Genomic DNA, 17874 nt, shown 5'->3' with positions numbered 1-17874 from the left:
GCCTAACTCCAGTGCTTTGGCTTGAACAGCTTTCCCTTTTCCCTTCTTTGTGGTTGATTTGGCCTTGCCCCATTCGATCTCCTTTGTTCTGCCTAGAACAAAGGAGACTGAACATCCACACAAAGCAATAGTAAAGCACAGCACAATGAAAGCATCCCTTTTACATTACAAGGCTTTTACTCAGAGTCACACATTGGCCAAAAGCCAATCAAGTCTCACACCTGTATGTGGGGGCACCTGCGAGGGCACAAGGGATGGGAGAGCCACAGCACAGACCTGGGAAAGCTGCATCCAACATCCCCTTCAGTCACACACTGCCTGCTCGAGATCCTCTCCCAGGCACCAGCAGGCCTCAGGAGCAGGGGCACACCAATTAATCTGGAATAAATTTTATCTTGGAGGTTGGCTAACACATTTCCCACCACGTTCCTCTCCAGCTTTTTCCCTCTCCCATATCCTGGGCTGAACTAACAAGCCCAAGGCTACCACAGAGATGTTGTGCCAGTCCACATTAATACCTCACTCTTAAGGTTATCAGTTCAGGGGGTATTGGAGCAAACCTAGCAAGGAGAATGGGAATTTTTAAAAATTCCTGTTGCACAAATTAAGTCCACATTTCTCTATTTGTCTGCTGTTCCTGTGTTTTTATCTGACAGGCACAAATACTGACAGCTCCTAAAATACCCACACAAGTCAATGCCACCCAAGTGGCATCTAGGGTATGACACCTCTGGCATTACTCACTTGACAGGGTACCCAAGATTCTGTGAACTTCTCATGAAATAAATTTACCACCTATGGGAAGAAATTATTTTGCGTCCCATCAAGCTGGAAACCACTTGTAGAGAGGCTGAGCACAGAGGTGCAGCCATCCTGAGAAACATTAACCTGCTCCAAGGAGCCTCTGTTCCCAATTTACATTTTTCTTCTTTCCTTAGTGAAGCTCAAAGTGAGTTTGCACATTTAATGGAAGAAGTAGCCTGGAGTTATTGGCTGAATTTCTTTGTGAAAACTGGAGGGGTTGGGATGAAATAACAACATGAGGTTCCTTGCAGAGACGCTGTGTCTCTGCTGTGATACCAGGGGGACACTGAGTAATCAGAGCAACCAACCCAACTCCACACAGCCCAGGTTTATTTCACTGGGAATGGGAGGGGAAAAAAATCAGAGACGGGAATGGATTTAGCAACAAACAGCATACACTCACTTATTTAATAACAGGCAATTTTTGAGCCCATCCAGACCCAGAACACTGCCCACAGGATGGCTCTGTGTCTTTGGGGATAAACTCTCTGCAGCAACGCAAAGTTTAAGCAGAGAATTTTCAAAATGTTTTCAGCCCTGGCAGTGCATGCTTCACCCATCAGCCAGAGCTGGCAGTCAGTAGCAGCAAAATGTGCTTTTCTAGAATAAAAAACGTGAGTGCAAGCCATGCAGCCAAGCAGGTCAGTGGCACACTCTGCCCACACCCCCTCTGCTGTCACACATGAGGTGGGTATCACAGATCACCTGAGTAAGTCACCCTTCAGGGATGGATCCAAAGCCTGTGGGAGTGAGTAGGAGTCACAGCACCAACACTCTCAGGCTCTGAATCAGGCCCTGACCTGTCACAACTGGCGTGGGCTGCACCTGCCTGTCTCATACGACATCGGGACAGCACTATCAGATTAATCAAGCTTGCTTTTGGAAATATTTTTCTTTTACCCCAGTACCACAGTTGCTATACAGAGCAGCAGACTGAACAGGCTTGCATCAGACAGAGGGGTTTGCAACTTCTGTATTCCCACTGGCTCCACTCTCAAAAAGTCCCTTATATGACCAAAAATGTTTCACCTTGCTGCAAAAGATCAGAACAGGTAAACACAGCTAAATAGGTATGGGGGCGTTATTACCAGAGAAAGCTCCAAGTAAAGGCTGATTACAGAGAAAAAGACAAGGAACAGAAATCCAAATTAAATGTTCCAAACAATATCAAATGCATTTTAGCTTGAGCAGCCCACCAGAAAATACAGGAAGAGGTCAGATGAAAGACAAATTACTTGAAACAAGACAAAATGAGGGGGGTAATGAAAGAAATGTGAGAAAAGAGCATTTCCACCAACTCCTGTAATGTTGGGATACATTTGCACAGATCCTTTTGGCAGCTTGGTTTTACAAGTCACTGCAGACACAAGTAGGAGCTTCACATCTTAGGAAAATCAGCTGCACCAGTTCAAATCTCACTGGATAAATAAAGCTACGACTAAAGGTTGTTGGGTTTCTTTTAATTCAACCTAGGTGCAAGAGGATCTCTGCATTGTTATTTTCCACCTTCAGTGGAAATTTTTATCTCTTCCAGTAATTAATCTAAAAATGCACAGGCAGACTACTACATGGAATTCACAGTATTCCATGACGAGTGTTGAGCACCCAGATGTATCAGCATCACTTATGGTGAGACAGACACTCAAAAAGGAATTATCAGAGAGGATATTGGAAAAGATCAGCTCTATCAGCCAATTCATGTCAAATTAAAAACTTCACCTTTAGTCAATAAATTGGCTCTAATGGCCCTAAATCTTGAAAAGGGAGTTCCTACTTGCTAGCAAGTGTCACTTCTTTCTCAATTTCAAATCATATTTTTTCCCTGAAAAATACACTTTCCCGTAATATCTCAAGCACCACCTCATGGCATATAAAAGTTACTTCTGTGGCTAAGACTCAGGCTTTGGAGTCCAGCCTTTGCTGCGTGCAAGTTCATCCCAGAAAAGAGACATTTGGATTTGCTGCTTGCGTCTTTTAATGAAGGTCAAAGAAACATATGGACTTGGAAAACAGAGTTATAAAAACTTTAGGGAAAATCTAGATGTATTCGAGCAATTTGCTGAGTTTTGTAATATTCCTAATTAAAAACAAATAAAATCAACCCTAATTTTCCAGTATGACGCACACTGAATTTTATGTTTAAACTCGGCCACAATTTAAAGCGGCCGACGGCCTCAGAAGAAGGGAGGAACCAGCGTTTAAAAAAATAACCAGGATTTTCTTAGCTCTTCATGTTGACTCTAGGTACAAGTCATGCTGACAGATTATTCATGAGCAAGTTCCCCAAGAGCAAGATCTAAAAAATGCCCCAAATTTCTCCAGAAGATGTGCTGTGACTTCCATAAAATCTGAATCAGGCTGTTAGATCTGAACATGCTTCTCTTTCACAAGCGAGAAATTACCTAATCCTTCTATCTGGTAACAACCACTCAACAAGAATAAAGGTGTAAAATAGAAGCCAGTAACCATCTCTGTCACATTACCATTATTTATATTTTCTGTGCTTACTGAAGGACTCTTATAAACCCCAAAGTTACAGAATGGGAATTCTGTTCATCAGAACGAAGAACTCAACTTCCAAGAAATAAAAAAAACACCTCTAGCAACCAATTCCCTTTTCTTCAATATTAAGAGAAGCCAAAATGGCACATAACATTATTTCTGCACGAAACGATGGAATGTTGATGTGGCCCAATCAGCAAATTCCCTGTGAAGCAGACACCAAGCAGGTCTGCAAGCCAAGGCCGCTCAGAGAAGTGCCAGAACAGAAAGCAATTAAGGTCCCGTTCTTCCCCTCCCTACGCAATGCACCGAAAATGAAATCAGCATCCAAACTAATTAGTTTCCAGCAGAATATCAGTTTACTTGCTAACAGGAGGGTGGTTACTGCTCTTACCAAAAACTTCTAAACATACCATGCAAAATCTTGCTCAAGCCACGGGACCAAGCCAGGCACATCCCAACGTTACCATATACGGTCACCAAGGCGAATATGATGGCAACTTGACAGATTTGGAACAAATATTGCGTTGTCGGTCACTGAGATAACACAGGCAGGAAAATATCAGATTGTATTACCTGTGTCCAGCTGGAGGTGTGGCGTGGCAGGAGCTACATTGCTGCAGGACATAGTCACTAAAGGTTAGTGACCCAGGATGGCATTAATCCCTGCAGAGGAGAGCCAGCACAGGACACTGAAGACTTTTATGCCCAGTATGGGGCTGCTTGGAGAGGGCAGGAATGGAATAACAGGAGGGATGAGCTGCTGGACCTGCACTGTTATCCCAGGTTCAGAGCAGGCATTATCTGTCGAGGCTGAGAACCAAGCTGAAGCTGCCAGGCTGAAGCCCCACACCTTGGCCATCAGCTGAAAGGCACAATCCCTCTTAGAAAACCACAGCACACAGGTTTGGTTCTCCAAGAGTGGGTCTTGAGCACACAGATGTTCTAGTCTTCAGCCGCAAGGGAAAGAAGGGGCTTGGATATCTACCAAAATAGCTCCCGAGGAAGAGTTTTTGGTACAGGAGATCCCTAGCCTGGAATAAGATTGGCCACTGAGAGTTATTCTAGACTAAGTTTTTTGGAAGGGTTATTCCAGTGCATTTACAGGTGTACACAAGCCCTTAGTCAAAGATTTTCAACCTCAAAAGCATTGGTTCAAACACAGGCAGAGCTACCTCACCCCTAATCCCTTCAAACACAGACAGTTCCACCACCTGTACCTCTAAAATCAGACCTGCTCTATTTTGCCTGGATACTTAAGAGGTACTGCCTCTTTCTTAAGAGTTTATCTTGGTCTGCTAAGATACTCCTTTTCTTACAGTGTCTTCTACATCAGTGATGAGATCCATTGGTGGGACAGAGCCAGCAGGCACAGATCCGACTCTGGGAAAACGCCCCTTTTTGCTGGGAGGTGGGAAAAAAAAACTGCTGGCTAAACCCAATCAGTCATTCCTGCAGGGCCCTTTGCCTTAAAAGGTGTCACCTAAATAAAGACAATAATACAACGCAACATTTAATGCAAGATTGCAGCTGAGCATTCAACTGTCAGGAAATATCAAAGCTGGAGCGCGTGGGCAACTTAACTCTGCCCCCTTGTGCAGATGCACCACGGCACAGCCCTTCCCCAAGCACAGGCTCAGCATTCAGCCAGCTCCAAATTAACACCCCGATTACAGCACAACCTACTTTTGCCTGAAATGAGTAGAAAAGAAGGACCATCACTTTCCCAGAGCAGCTCCTCAGCCACCTTCCCCACCTGATGGCCAGCAAGCACCTATCGAACTTCTGGTGCCTCGGGTCCGGAGGTGCCGGCACACCTCAGGCCACGCGTGTCTAACCTGCAATCAGCACACAGGCATGAAATGCTGTTTGGCCAAAACAAAGAGCCCTTCCTCCTCCAGAGAAGAGCCTCACGACCTCGGGCTGAGATTTGGCCGAAGGAGTGCCTATAAAACCCGAGCGACTGCAGCAGGTAGCGTTCACACATCGCCGGCGGCCACAGCCCTCGTACCAGGCGTTCAGAAAAACTCTGCAGGCACGTGAAAAGCCTGGCACGTTTTTCCAAGAACCTGAAATTATCCCAGTGTAAACACCTAACAATTGGAGATGTCTGTCAGCACAAAGTTTCAAAGTTCTGGGAAGTGTCTCATCTCTGCTCACAAGTTTGATCTTCCATCTATGTCCTTCACTTTCAAAAATGTTCTCCTTCTTAGGGAGGTCTAAAGCAGGACTTAAATGTCAGAATTTTGTCTCTGTTTTCACAGCAATGACTTCTTTTTCTTCTCTGCCTCCCCTCTCTTAAATCAGCACACGAATGAATGACATTTTTCATGGGTTTGGCCCTGGCTTTTAACCTCTATTTCTTGTTAATTTTAAACAACCAGAACCATCTCTCCATACACTTACAGCATGGGTCTTTCCAACTCTGAAAAGTGTTCAAATAATCCAATTACGAATATGATCCTATCAAAGTTATATTTAAAAGACCTTTCCACGAGAAAAATAATGATTTACTGAAATTACTGCTGTTAATTTCCTGTCACTTCTTCACATGACAACAGCCCACAGTGCTTCTCTTTCCAGAGGCAGTAAGTGTGAGAGCAAGACAATTGCAAACCAAATTTAAACAGGGTCAGCCAGTAAAGGAGCTGATACTCAGCTCACATCAGAGACAAGAATCTTTTTGTCTTCTCCTGCCCACTTCAGATCTTTTCCGGAACTCCACCAACTTCTCAGGTCCATTGCAATAAAATACATCCATGAAGTCATCTTAATTCACACACTGCTGCCCATCGCCCACAACTTAAACTGAGTCTCCATTGTAAGCCTTGCCTGGAATTCAGACTTGAAGGAATTACAGCCTATAGACTGTTTTCTTTTTCATTCAGCTTCCAGCCAAATCATTTTATAGTGCTTTTGCCTCCATAAAATATTTGCTTGAGAGCCAATGCCAAAAATAAAAAAAAAAAAGCAGTGCACTAAACCAAACTTGAGTTTTCAGAGTAATTCTCCCCCTCTCCTTTCCCACCCTCACCCCCAAGATTTATTTTTGGCAAGTTACAGACCAAGTGAAGGGCAAGTTTAAACTTTTTAATTTGGAAGTCCTTCACACTGGACGACTTCAAGGTTTTACAACAATTCACAAAACTCTGAGACCGTTGGGAACTGCAGCTGGAGCAATCTGCATCCTAAAGCTGTACCCCTTTTCTCCTGGAACAATGCAGCCCCCACTTTGTGACCAGAGGCGGGGGAGCTGAAATCCTGGATTCCCATTCAGGCTTTCCGAGGACAGCACCCACCAAGGCACAGCACAGGCAAAGGGCAGCAAGCGCCACCGCTCCTTGCACTCTGATCCCAGAGCTTTGCTAAAAGCACCTTGCCATAAAGAAACTTCTTTTTTTTCCTACCCCCATCATTCCCAGGTCAATGTATTTCAATTTGCCTCTAGAAGGGTAACCTGTTTATTGAAATCTGATCAACTGCTGGAGCCTCGACGCTAAAATACGCTCTCGCTGTTGGGAGCTGTCATTTGTCTGTCACCGGGGAAGTTAATGGATGTGTTTGTTTAGTTTGTAAGTGGGAATACACAGGGCAGGGGCTGGAGGGATTACAGGAGGGGAGAGGTATTTCTGATCCACAGAGGAATGCAGTTGCTTTTCTTTAAAATTGTCTGTGTATTTTTACACAGGCACCAGGAAAGCCCCTGGAAGTTCACCTGTGCCTCAGAGACCTCAGCACAGCGGCAGCGACCGCGCTCCATCCCAAATGCCGCCCCAAAGCTCGCAGGTAAGGAGAGGCACACGTGGGCATGAGCCTGAATCTCTGTGCAGATAAAAACGTGCAGGGGACGAGTCCCTGCTGACAGCAACTCCCCTGGAGGGTCCCTCCGGGTGTTAGCAGAGCCCACGGAGCAGAGGGAAGGGACAGAGCCACGGGGCGAGCGCACCAAGCGCCGTCCCCTTACCTCGCGCTGAGTCCGAAAACGCAATTATCCCTGCCAAAAGGAGTGCCAGCTGCAATTCCATTTTGAAAACCAGATCCCGCCGTATCACACAGGCTACTGTCCTCTCAGACCTGGAGGCAGGAAAAAGGAGAGCAAAATAGTTACTGGGGGGAAAAAAACCCTGAACAACCCTCAACTTTGCGGAGTTTTAAATCCTATTGAGAAGACTGGCAAGAAGAAACAGCAAATGAAAGAGCAACGTACTTGTAATTCACTCCTTGGTGCTCAGTGAGTAAAACTTTGCCCTCCTCTCTGCTTTAGCCTGATATAAATCAAGAACCCACTGAGGCCAGTAAGCTCCTCTAAGTTTACAGTTAATGCATAATTCTTTAGTATCCTGTACAGAACCAGTCTGGAAGGCAAACAAAACGCTAGCAAGTGGCCATAAAACAAGATTTCAGGTTAACAATTTGCGGAGGAACTTGGTGGAAGGGGGAGGAGGAATGTTACCTCTCCCATCAGCAGCCCAGAAAACTTTGCGTTGCTGCTCCAGTGCCCCTCAGCCAGGCTCCGCTCTGGGTACGCGCCTTGCTCCACTCCGAGACTTCTCTGTACAGCACCGATTCCTCCTTTCCTCCTCTTCCCCCACCCATCCCCGGCACCGTCTCCCCACCGACAGCCCCACTCGTTTCCGTGGGCTCCAGAGGTGCGTCCCAAAGCGCAATCGCACTCAATTACCCAGATTCTTGAAGATGCCTTCGCCGCGATACGCGCGCCCGGGGAAGATCAGGTTTACATTAATTACACCCCATTCTCCTCCTAAAACTCTCACTCTCTAAACACTGTCTGGATTCCTCACCCTTGTAAACTCCCCGCTTCAAACGCCCCGTGCCCCCAGGACACACAACAACCCGCGCACAGCATCCAGCCCGGCGAGCGCGGCCGCAGCGCCGATCGCGGCAGCGGGGCCGCCGGGGCTGCCCGGGGCTCGGCGCTCACGGGGGATTCGCGGCCGGGGCCGGGGTCGGGAAGGGAGCGAGGGAGGGACGAGCGGGGGACACCCGGCGCCATGCCAGCCGGTGCTGCCCGGGGCTCGCAGCTGTGCGGGACGCGGGCGGTGCGCTGTCCCGGCGCGGTGTCCCGGGCTGTGCCGCTGCGCTGTCCCGGTGCGGGCACACTTACCTCGGCTGTGCGGGCTCTAGCACCGCGCGCTGGAGCCCATCCCCGCCGCTCGCCGCCTCATGCCCTCCGCGGCCACGGCGCCCCGCGGGCGCTCCGCCGCCGGCTCTACCTCATGCCCCCTCCCCGGGGCGGCGGGGCTGCCGGGGGTGCCCTCCCCGCGGAGCGGCTCTGCTCCTTCACGGGCTCTTAACAACCTCCCCCCTTCGCCCCCGATTTTTTTTTCTACTCGAGAGTCACGGGCGAGGAGGTCAGGGAAAGGGGGGAACCTTGTAAATTATTTTTTTCCTGCTTTCCGGGCCGGGCTGAGCGTGTGTGTGCGGGGAGGGACAGCGGGGACCTGCCGGAGCCTGCGGGGCTCCGCGCCGCGGGATGCCCGGTGATGCCGTGCGGCGGCTCGCCCAGCCGGAATCCCGTTTAAGGAGCGAGGGGAGGAGGGGAAAGGGGCTGGGGAAGGGGAGGGGAGGGGGGGGAGAGCCGGGGAGAGAGAGAACCCGGCGATAAAGCAACTTTCCCTGCAGGGCTTTGTGGCGGCGGGGGCCGAGCCGCCGCGGAGGGAGGGCGGCGCGGGGCCGGCCCGCTCCAAACTTCGCACCAATCCCCGGAGCCCCGGCAGCCCCCGCCCTCCGCCGGGCCCGCTCCCCTTAACCCTTTGCGGGCGGTGCGGAGCGCCGGGAGCGGGGAGCGCGTCCCGCAGCCGAGCGCGGCGGTACCGGCACCGCCGTGCCCCGAGCGCTGCCCTCCGCGCAGCCCGGAACCCCGGCGGCGGTGCAGACCCCCAGGCCCGCAGCCCGGAGCCCGCAGCCCCCTCTGATGCAGACCCCGGAGCCCACAGCCCCCCTCTGATGCAGACCCCGAGCCCGCAGCCCAGAACCCCAGCGGCGGTGCAGACCCCCGAGCCCGCAGCCCCCTCTGATGCAGACCCCCGAGCCCGCAGCCCAGAACCCGCAGCGCCCCTCTGATGCAGACCCCCGAGCCCGCAGCCCAGAACCCGCAGCCCCCTCTGATGCAGACCCCGAGCCCGCAGCGCCCCTCTGATGCAGACCCCGGAGCCCACAGCCCCCCTCTGATGCAGACCCCGAGCCCGCAGCCCAGAACCCCAGCGGCGGTGCAGACCCCCGAGCCCGCAGCCCCCTCTGATGCAGACCCCGAGCCCGCAGCCCGGAGCCCGCAGCCCCCTCTGCCCCGGCCGTGCGAACCCACCGCGCACGCTGCCCCGCTCTGATCTCTCGGCTCGGATGCAAATGATGCCAGAAAGAAGCTGGCCTGAACTAAACTAAACCAAGCGGGAAATAAACTGTGGAGATGTCAGTTCCTTATATTAACTGTTACAGTTATTTATTGTTTACTTTGAAGCGCGACTCGGCTGATGCATCCGCTCTTACAGCAAATCACTCTTCATACAGGATCAAAACCAACCTGGCAGAATTCACCAAACAGACTAAACAAACGACAAGAAAAAATACTGTCTCAATGGCTAAACTTTCTGTATCTCAAAAGAAATATCATTACTGTTGATGTTATAGTTTCTTAGATCTCTTACTTGATATGCCCCAGCATGAAGACCTCCTTGAAAACAAAGTTGTCTCAGTACTAGTTCAATGTGATAGGCACCAGGAGAACGCCTAAACCCAAGCCAAGAATTAGTTTGAACATCTGTCTTATCTGTATTGTTAGTATTATGAAATCACACCCTCTATTTTTATTGTTATCACTAAATATTTTTACTGAGTGGTTCCTGACAACATTAAAGCTTGATACACAAAATCAATGTGAAAAACATGTAAGACTAAACATATAAACCCCTTGAGCCAGAAACAAAGCAGCTGACAACACTGTTTTTGTATTTTTCATATTTATATCATTGTTTTTATCATTAAAGTTAATTTCAGCTGAGAAATCCCAGATGAACTCCTCCTCCTATCAGGCAATAACTTCAGCCTCATTGATTTCAAAGACAGTGTTGACTGAGGGAAACCTTCAGGAACTTAATCTACATGGTCACGTTCATGCCACGCCTTCTGACAAAATCACTCTAACTTGCAGGAGAACTTCATGCTACATCTCAGGGCATGGTGTGTAAAACACCTCTTTGTAACATTTCCCAGCCATCTCACCCCAAAGGAGTCAAGGTCTGTTCCAAGGACATCACCACACAGGGACCGAGGCTTAAACCCCAGCTACGCCGTGACTATCGTGGGTGAGCTCTTTCCACACCTCAGTCAGCTCTCAAAGAACAGATCTTCAATCCAGGCTGTGCCCAAGCCCAGCACCGAGCACCCAGCTCAGGCTGGACACAAAGGATAAAAATCCCCTGCTGGATCCATTCCTTCCATCCTCACTTCCTTGTTGAAAATCACACGTGTGCCTTTGGAGGCTCCAGCATCTCCCAGACTGAGAATTTCTCCTCGCAGTACAACTATAAAGCAGCAAAATCTCTCCTGCAGCCTTCCACCAGTGGGAAGGTCTGGGAGATGAAGGATTACAGAGGTGGTACACAAGAAATTAAAAATTATTCAGGCGCCTCAGCGCCTTCAGATGCCCTTTAAGCCCCTTCCTTAGGCATACAGAAGCTTTTTAAGAACACGATTCCAAATTATGTTGCAAAGGGATTACATGGGGCAGGGAGTGGAGCCCACATCTTCCATACCCCAGGCTAAAATTACTGGAAAAGAAACCTTTCTGACATCAAAATTTCAGCACTATTTTTAAATTCCTTTTTTTCAGGGGCCTGAAGGAAAGTCTGAAACCATGCTGTAGGCTTCATCCATCTCAGCCCAACACCATAGCAGAGGAATAAATGTAAAATATTGATACAAGAAAAATAATTAATATTCCTGAAACAGCTCCTAGTTTATCAGAAACAAAATCTCGTGTTGTTTTCCCAACACTTGTACCTAAAAAAGGAAGCATGCAGAGCTGTGTTTTTCTTCTGGGCTGGCTGTAATTTGCAGGATGATTGAGTAGTCTGAAAGTCAACAGCCCCAGTTTGCTCCTGCACCCCACGGTCCTGAGACAAGGCTGTGGGAAAGCAGCTTTCTGGAGCTGACAAACAAAAACGAATGCTAAGCAACAAAATACAAAATCCGTGTCTCCACGTGGCCTGAGAAGCAGCCTAACAGTCCATTTGTATCCAGTTGTCCCCAAAGCCCCGTTTCCAGACCATGGCTTTTCAAATTTTGCATAGCTGTGATGGTCTAGTGAACATCCATCCCCAGAGTGACTTTCCTTATGTCTCCAAAACCACAAGCTGGATTTTTCCCAGCTTTCTTTACCTCTTTTCTCACAGGAGCTGCTCACCTCCTCTATCACACAATCCATTTTTCCACATTTTCTCCCTTCCAGCTCGACCGTTCCACCTTTTCCTTTCCCCCTGCAGATGACCTGGGAGACACAGCTCATTCAGACTGTCACTGCTGCCCTGTTCCCGTCATTTTGTTTCCAACTGCAGGTGGCAGCCACGCAGCCATGGACTGCCCATGACACGGCTGCAGTGCTCCGAGGGACTCGGGCTGGCAGCGCTGAGCACGGGGCCCTCGGTGGCACATGGGGACATGCCACCCGGGCTCCATTGGGGACATTGCCATTAGGGCTCCATGGGGACATTGCCACCCGGGCTCCATGGGGACATTGCCATTAGGGCTCCATGGGGACATTGCTACCGGGGCTCCATGGGGACATTGCCACCCGGGCTCCATGGGAACATTGCCATTAGGGCTCCATGGGGACATTGCCACCCAGCTCCATGGGGACATGCCACCTGGCTCCATGGGGACATTGCCATCGGGGCTCCATGGGGACATTGCCACCCGGGCTCCATGGGGACATGCCACAGGGGCTCCATGGGGACATGCCACCCGGGCTCCATGGGGACATTGCCACAGGGGCTCCATGGGGACATTGCCACCCGGGCTCCATGGGGACATTGCCACCCGGGCTCCATGGGGACATTGCTACCGGGGCTCCATGGGGACATTGCCACAGGGGCTCCATGGGGACATTGCCACCCGGGCTCCATGGGGACATGCCATGCCACAGGGGCTCCATGGGGACATTGCCATCAGGGCTCCATGGGGACATTGCCACCGGGGCTCCATGGGGACATTGCCACCCGGGCTCCATGGGGACATTGCCACCGGGGCTCCATGGGGACATTGCCACCCGGGCTCCATGGGGACATTGCCACCCGGGCTCCATGGGGACATGCCATGCCACAGGGGCTCCATGGGGACATTGCCATCAGGGCTCCATGGGGACATTGCCACCGGGGCTCCATGGGGACATTGCCATCGGGGCTCCATGGGGACATTGCCATCAGGGCTCCATGGGGACATTGCCACAGGGGCTCCATGGGGACATTGCCATCGGGGCTCCATGGGGGCATGCCATGCCACAGGGGCTCCATGGGGACATTGCCACCCGGGCTCCATGGGGACATTGCCATCCGGGCTCCATGAGGACACTGCCACCCGGCTCCATGGGGACATTGCCATTAGGGCTCCATGAGGACATTGCCACCCGGCTCCATGGGGACATTGCCACCGGGGCACGGCAGGGCGTGCAGGGCTGGGCGGCTCCGCGCAGCTGACGGAGCACGTGAGGGTGATGGAAGGGCATGACCAGGATTAGCACATTCCCTCCACCTGCCACGCCGTCCCTGCAGCCCTCCTCTGGTTACCCGGCCACGCGGGGTCAGCCTGAGCATCCCTCCCGGCTGCCTGGGTAATGGGGACTGCTGTGGATGCAGGGAGAGGTGAGAAACATGATTGATCCCTGCGTGGATCAGCTCTGATAAAGCATTTGGTGTGTGGCAAGGGCAGCACAGAAAACGTCACATGAAATGAAAATTCTCCTGGGAAGACCAGGAGCACAAAACGCACTTTTCCATTTGCACAACACCAGAGTCACTGCCTGCTCCATCTGGGTCTGTAGCTAAGGCTGAAATGGTGTTTTTTAGAGAAAGCAGTGTTGTATGAGAGCAGAATCTCTGCCTTCCCTATATGTGGTAGCTGAGACCCAGCTATAACCTAGATAAAATGTAGAGGGGATGAACAGGCAGATGGAAAGATCAAACAGGGTGATACAGCGCTGAAATCTATGTCACGTGTAAATATACATTTAGTCCCTTAGAGTAGGTCTGCTCTGAGTGGTGTTGCAAAGAAACAAATGGTTCATCATGGGCACATGGTTCACTTTTATACATGAAGCATGAATCCCAATGTCTGACAGAGGGAAAGGGTGGTAACAGGGTTAGATGTCCTATCATCCAAACCTTGGGTCCTGTGCAGAATGCTGGGGGGTCCCACTTCCCCATGGCCATTGTATCAGGGCTTTCCTGGCTTTCCACAGGCACAAAAGATCCCTCTGCTGCCTTGTGATCTCTGGTCACTGTGCAGATCAGAGATCTCTGTGATCTCTGTGTTGGTCTGAAGCACCTCCAGGAGAGAGTTCCCAGCCCTTTCACCGAGGACCTGCACACACTGCCCAGCCTGGCTGTGCCTGGAGAATGTGCTTGGATTTCTCACTGCTGCTAAATCTGCACATGACAGCATCTGCAGGCAATCATTTCCACCATTCCCATTTGGGCAGGAGGCCCTGCCTCTCTTGGCCAGGTTGGGCACGCTGTGTCAGCACTCCCTGGCACCGGGGAAACGTGACAGCCCTGAGCAGAGTCCAGGAGGTGCTTGGGGAAGGCCATCCAGCCCATCCAGCCAGCCCACCCAGCCTGGCCCAGCCCATCCAGCCCATCCAGCCCATCCATCCCAGCCCATCCAGCCCATCCATCCCAGCCCAGCCCATCCATCCCAGCCCATCCATCCCATCCAGCCCAGCCCAGCCCATCCAGCCCAGCCCATCCAGCCCAGCCCAGCCTATCCAGCCCAGCCCAGCCCATCCAGCCCAGCCCATCCAGCCCAGCCCAGCCCAGCCCATCCAGCCAGCCCAGCCAGCCCATCCCATCCAGCCCAGCCCATCCAGCCCAGCCCATCCATCCAGCCCATCCAGCCCATCCAGCCCAGCCCATCCAGCCCAGCCCATCCCACCCAGCCCATCCATCCAGCCCATCCATCCAGCCCATCCAGCCCAGCCCAGCCCATCCAGCCCATCCATCCAGCCCAGCCCAGCCCATCCAGTCCAGCCCATCCCACCCAGCCCATCCATCCAGCCCATCCATCCAGCCCATCCAGCCCAGCCCAGCCCATCCAGCCCATCCATCCAGCCCAGCCCAGCCCATCCAGTCCAGCCCAGCCCATCCAGCCCAGCCCATCCAGCCCATCCATCCAGCCCAGCCCAGCCCATCCAGCCCAGCCCAGCCCATCCAGCCCAGCCCATCCAGCCCAGCCCAGCCCATCCCATCCAGCCCAGCCCAGCCCAGCCCAGCCCATCCATCCAGCCCATCCAGCCAGCCCAGCCAGCCCATCCCATCCAGCCCAGCCCATCCAGCCCAGCCCATCCAGCCCATCCCATCCAGCCCAGCCCATCCATCCAGCCCAGCCCATCCCATCCAGCCCAGCCCATCCAGCCCAGCCCATCCATCCAGCCCAGCCCATCCCATCCAGCCCAGCCCATCCAGCCCATCCAGCCCATCCAGCCCATCCAGCCCAGCCCATCCAGCCCATCCAGCCCAGCCCAGCCCATCCAGCCCATCCCATCCAGCCCAGCCCATCCAGCCCAGCCCAGCCCAGCCCATCCAGCCCATCCAGCCCAGCCCAGCCCATCCAGCCAGCCCATCCAGCCCAGCCCATCCAGCCCAGCCCATCCAGCCCAGCCCAGCCCACCCAGCTCATCCAGCCCAGCCCAGCCCAGGAGGATGCATCTCTCTGGCAGTGTGAGCCCCTCATGCTGCCTTCCCAGCCGCTGCCAAATGAATTTCAAGGTCTCAGTGCCTGGGACACACGACTCAGCTGCTTAGCTCGTGTCTCCAAGGTGGGTGACAGCAGAAGAAAACTCCTTGCTCCAGGCTAAGCTGAACTGTCCTGATGAAGGCAAGGAGAAACAGCATCCCAAACAGCACCATGAAGTACAGACCAATATTCCCTGGGTGCCAGCTTCAGACAACCTTCTCTGCTCCAAAAGGGTATATAAGAAGGTCCTAGTGTAATAAAACACTACAATCCATGCAAAATTCTCCTTCCTTGCAGGAAAGGTAAGAAAAAGGAAGGGGTTTAGATCAAGCAAACTAGATGGAAGAACACATAGAAGGGTTTAGACACACAGGGCCCAGACCTCATCTGTTTTTTTCTCTCATCTGCTTCTCTCAGTAGATCTAAAAAAAAGATACTACATTTCCAACAAAATCTGATTCCCTTCTACCCAACAACTACACCATGATCACAGGAATAAACCACATCTGAGCACCATTTCCACACTCCTGGAAGGTGCTCACCTGTTCAAGATGAAGAATATGGTACAAAAATCTTATGGCAGAATTATTTGCCATTTGTTTAAAAGAGTTATACTCCTCCTTTTGTTAATTGTATCTCATTCCTCTATTTCATATCCCTTTGCATCACTCTGTGCTTCTTTCCACTCTTAAATATTTGAAGGCAGTTCTGTAACTCTGCGGTTGTTCAAACTACAAGTAGTTAAAGTTTCCAAATGTTCTCCATAAACACATCCTTCCTCAGGCCCCTTATCCTTTATATCACTCAACACTGGTTTCTTGGAGTCAGTCTGACACTGATGTATGAAGGATTTGATTTTGCTTTCCTTCTACATCTGGCTAGAACAAGAATAATCCCAGTGGAGCCATTGGAATCATTCTAAGTGAGGAAAAAAACCTGATCAAACCAACAGATTCATATTCAGCCACTATTCAGTCCAGGTAGGCTGAGCTGAAGACTGAATTTGCAACCTTTGAATCCACATATCTCATTCTGGGAGAAGACCACAATTTTTAAGGCCTAAATCTCCTCTAATTGCTTCTTCACATTATCCTTCTGTTCAAGGAAATTTGTACACATGATGGTTTAGCAAACAAATGCAGCAAAACATGAAAGAAGAGTTGTGAAAAATAACAAAAAAAAAAAAAAAAAAAGAAAAAGAAAAAAGCCCAATATCAGCAGAATGAAAAACAGAAATGTCAAGTATTAATTGCTGAACAGACGTGAGGAATGTTAAGGGAAACTGTTTGGGGATTTATGTTCAAAAAAATAAGACAACTTCCCAAACTATTTCCTTTCAAATCTCTCAGTATTTTCCATAAATTCCATGTGCCTGTGTGGTGCTCTCTGATAACATACAAATCTGCATGCATAAACTGTTTTGAAATGTTTGTACAGTTTCATCCAAAAATATGACTATATGTTTGTGTTTCAATTTTCAGCAATGGCAGATTAGGCAAGAGCCGCATGCATCATGTCAGGGGCACTGACTGAGTTTAGGTGGTGCAAGCACAACCTCTCCCCTTTCTCCTGGGTCTTGAGAACAAGGAGAAACCAAATTATCTGAAGGACGAACCTGCAGGAAAGCAGCAGCACAGCCCTGCTCTCAGTGGCCAGGGTGCTGGCCCAGACAAACCCCCTGAAACCAATAAAGCCATTGCAGATTCATGCAGTTGTTACCAGGAGCAGAAATTTGCTGATTTCCAGGTCTCACACATCAGAGTTTTTGCAACTCTGCAAAAAACTGAAGCCTTGTTGGGGGGTAGGTGAGGGGAAGCGGGGCTGACACTTTGCCTCAATCAGTGTTGTTTGAAATGTCTTTCATTTATTAACATTCTTGCTGAAGCCAAACTTTAGTTCCGCTCTATCAGGAATATAATGCAGCTGCATTTTCTGGATGGGAACGCCACCAAAAATATGTTAACTGTACAGTCAACAGCTATGTCTTGTTTACTCTCATGTGTAAAAACCGCACGGGAATGATCCTCAGAGGAAATTTCTATCTGTGTGCAAAGAGAAACAATAGCACAGATTGGAATGGGGTGCTTGCTGAGAAATGGGCTGGGAGAGCTGTGCTGCCCTCTCCCCAGTGAGCATCTTGCCGCAGCCTGCCTGGGCTGGCAGGAGCTTTGGTTTGCCCAGGGTTTGTCTGAGAAACTCCCCTTGATTGCCTCAAATGGAGACCCAGCCCGGGCTGGTGTGGTGCAGAAACAGAGCTTGCAGGGAAGATGCATCCAGCCCCTCAAAGCTGTCAGTCCTGGACATTCCTCTGAGAGATGCAATTTTTCTGATGCTTGTGGATGGCCCTCAGCCCGTGCAGCCACACCGACACCACAGGTCAGCCGTGGTTTTATCCCTGATGGGGGATGAGCTGCCCGTGGGGAAACCCTGAACTCAGTGGGGATTTCTTGGCCCCGCAGTTGCTCACATTTGAAAAACTCTTGCAGTTTGCCAGAAACGTAGGGTGGTCTTTTTGACTTTTTGTTCATTTTGACTTTTTGAGGAATATTTAGAGAAGTAAATGTTTGTAATAAATGTTTAATTACATCTTTACTTTTTTCTCTT

The 17874-nt window shown here is 50.6% G+C and overlaps 1 protein-coding gene across 3 annotated transcripts in view; it reads right to left on the bottom strand.

Annotated features, from left to right (window-relative positions):
* The window catches only part of FGFRL1 (fibroblast growth factor receptor like 1), a 169865-nt gene extending 160155 nt beyond the window's left edge, over window positions 1-9710 (bottom strand). Inside the window, exons 1-2 of one of the 3 annotated variants that reach the window (XM_063157934.1) lie at window positions 9632-9710; window positions 7271-7380 (exon numbers count right to left, since the gene is read on the bottom strand). In XM_063157934.1, coding sequence (XP_063014004.1) covers window positions 7271-7331 — 61 coding nt within the window. In that variant the 5' untranslated portion in view covers window positions 7332-7380; window positions 9632-9710. Of the gene's footprint in view, window positions 1-7270; window positions 7381-7513; window positions 7619-7759; window positions 7862-9631 lie in introns of those variants that run through there. The other 2 variants (XM_063157935.1, XM_063157933.1) reach the window with 2 other exon arrangements.
* Window positions 9711-17874: the final 8164 nt, after the last annotated feature.

Source organism: Melospiza melodia, chromosome 5 (genome assembly GCF_035770615.1).
Source record: "Melospiza melodia melodia isolate bMelMel2 chromosome 5, bMelMel2.pri, whole genome shotgun sequence".
Taxonomy (NCBI): Eukaryota; Metazoa; Chordata; class Aves; order Passeriformes; family Passerellidae; genus Melospiza; species Melospiza melodia.
The sequence above is the reverse complement of the archived record's forward strand: the minus strand, read 5'-3'. Positions and strand labels throughout refer to the sequence as shown.